The sequence below is a fragment of the Arvicola amphibius genome, chromosome 12 (genome assembly GCF_903992535.2).
Source record: "Arvicola amphibius chromosome 12, mArvAmp1.2, whole genome shotgun sequence".
Classification (NCBI taxonomy): Eukaryota; Metazoa; Chordata; class Mammalia; order Rodentia; family Cricetidae; genus Arvicola; species Arvicola amphibius.
Window position 1 is genome coordinate 45,430,903 of NC_052058.2, and position 1,515 is coordinate 45,432,417.

The 1,515-nt window shown below is 46.5% G+C and overlaps 1 protein-coding gene across 1 annotated transcript; it reads left to right on the forward strand.

The window, feature by feature from the left end:
- Nucleotides 1-316: 316 nt before the first annotated feature.
- Nucleotides 317-1,096, forward strand: Lrrc3b (leucine rich repeat containing 3B). Its single transcript, XM_038309507.1, has one exon. The coding sequence runs from the start codon at nucleotides 317-319 to the stop codon at nucleotides 1,094-1,096; it is 780 nt and encodes a 259-aa protein (XP_038165435.1).
- Nucleotides 1,097-1,515: the final 419 nt, after the last annotated feature.

Genomic DNA, 1,515 nt, shown 5'->3' on the forward strand with positions numbered 1-1,515 from the left:
AGCAGGAGATTCCCATTGCACAGGAAACCTCCAGTGGCTCTGACGGAAATTACCTGCCTAACTCACCTTTCTGCCGCTGTAGAAAGCCAAACACCTGAGGGCACCTTTTAATTGCCACACACCTCTCCTTACAGAGAAGCTAATTGCATCTGCTTCCCTTTCTTTTAGGTTTCCAAGCAAGGACAGAAATGATGAAGGCTGTGCGCTAACTGCAGACTTTTGAGCCGCCCAGGAAGGAAATCCAGAGTGTGGTCAGAACAGTTGCAACCCGTGGAGTAAATGAGGAATGGACTCGTGATTATGCTGAGATTCCAGCATGAATCTGGTCGACCTGTGGCTATCCCGTTCCCTCTCCATGTGTCTCCTCCTCCAGAGCTTTGTTCTGATGATACTGTGCTTTCATTCCGCCAGTATGTGTCCCAAAGGCTGCCTTTGCTCTTCCTCTGGAGGTTTAAATGTCACCTGTAGCAATGCAAATCTCAAGGAAATACCCAGAGATCTCCCTCCTGAAACAGTTTTGCTGTATCTGGACTCCAATCAGATCACATCGATCCCCAATGAGATTTTTAAGGACCTCCACCAACTGAGGGTTCTCAACCTGTCCAAAAACGGCATCGAGTTTATCGATGAACATGCGTTCAAGGGAGTAGCAGAAACCTTGCAGACCCTGGACCTCTCGGACAACAGGATTCAAAGCGTGCACAAAAATGCCTTCAATAATCTGAAGGCTAGGGCCAGAATCGCCAATAACCCTTGGCACTGTGACTGCACCCTCCAGCAAGTTCTGAGGAGCATGGCGTCCAATCACGAGACAGCACACAATGTAATTTGCAAGACCTCCGTGTTGGATGAGCATGCCGGGAGACCGTTCCTCAACGCTGCCAACGATGCTGACCTTTGTAACCTCCCGAAAAAGACGACTGACTATGCCATGCTAGTCACCATGTTTGGCTGGTTCACCATGGTGATCTCGTACGTGGTGTATTACGTGCGGCAGAATCAGGAGGACGCCCGGAGACACCTTGAATACTTGAAATCCCTGCCAAGCAGGCAAAAGAAAGCTGACGAGCCCGATGACATTAGCACTGTGGTATAACGGCCACGCTGACGGGCACTGGGAAAGTAGCTTCTGGTTGTAGTAGAATAAGTGGTTCACTTCTCCCTTCATTGTACACGATTAAAAAACAACTTTGTATTTTAGTTTCTTTGGAATTACGCCACTGTTGAACTTTTCGCGAACTCTGCACCACCGATAATTTTAGTTTAGGTGATCTTCCCCCATCAATTGTGCCCCTGGTCCTGAGTAACAAGCTCTCTGAATGTTAGTCAGACCCATCTCACTATTTAATAATGAAATTTATTTTTTTAATTTAAAACTGAATAAAAGCTTAACTTTGAACCGTGGAAAACAGTGTGACTTATTGGTTAAGAAAACAATGTTGTCCATCCACTTGCTTTAACGAGAGAAAGCCAAGCATGCTACTGCAAGGGACTGTTCTAGTGAAAGGTGTATCA

Coding starts and splice junctions, on each gene's coding strand:
- Lrrc3b (XM_038309507.1), top strand. CDS start 317: ATGAATCTGGTCGACCTGTGGCTATCCCGTTCCCTCTCCATGTGTCTC.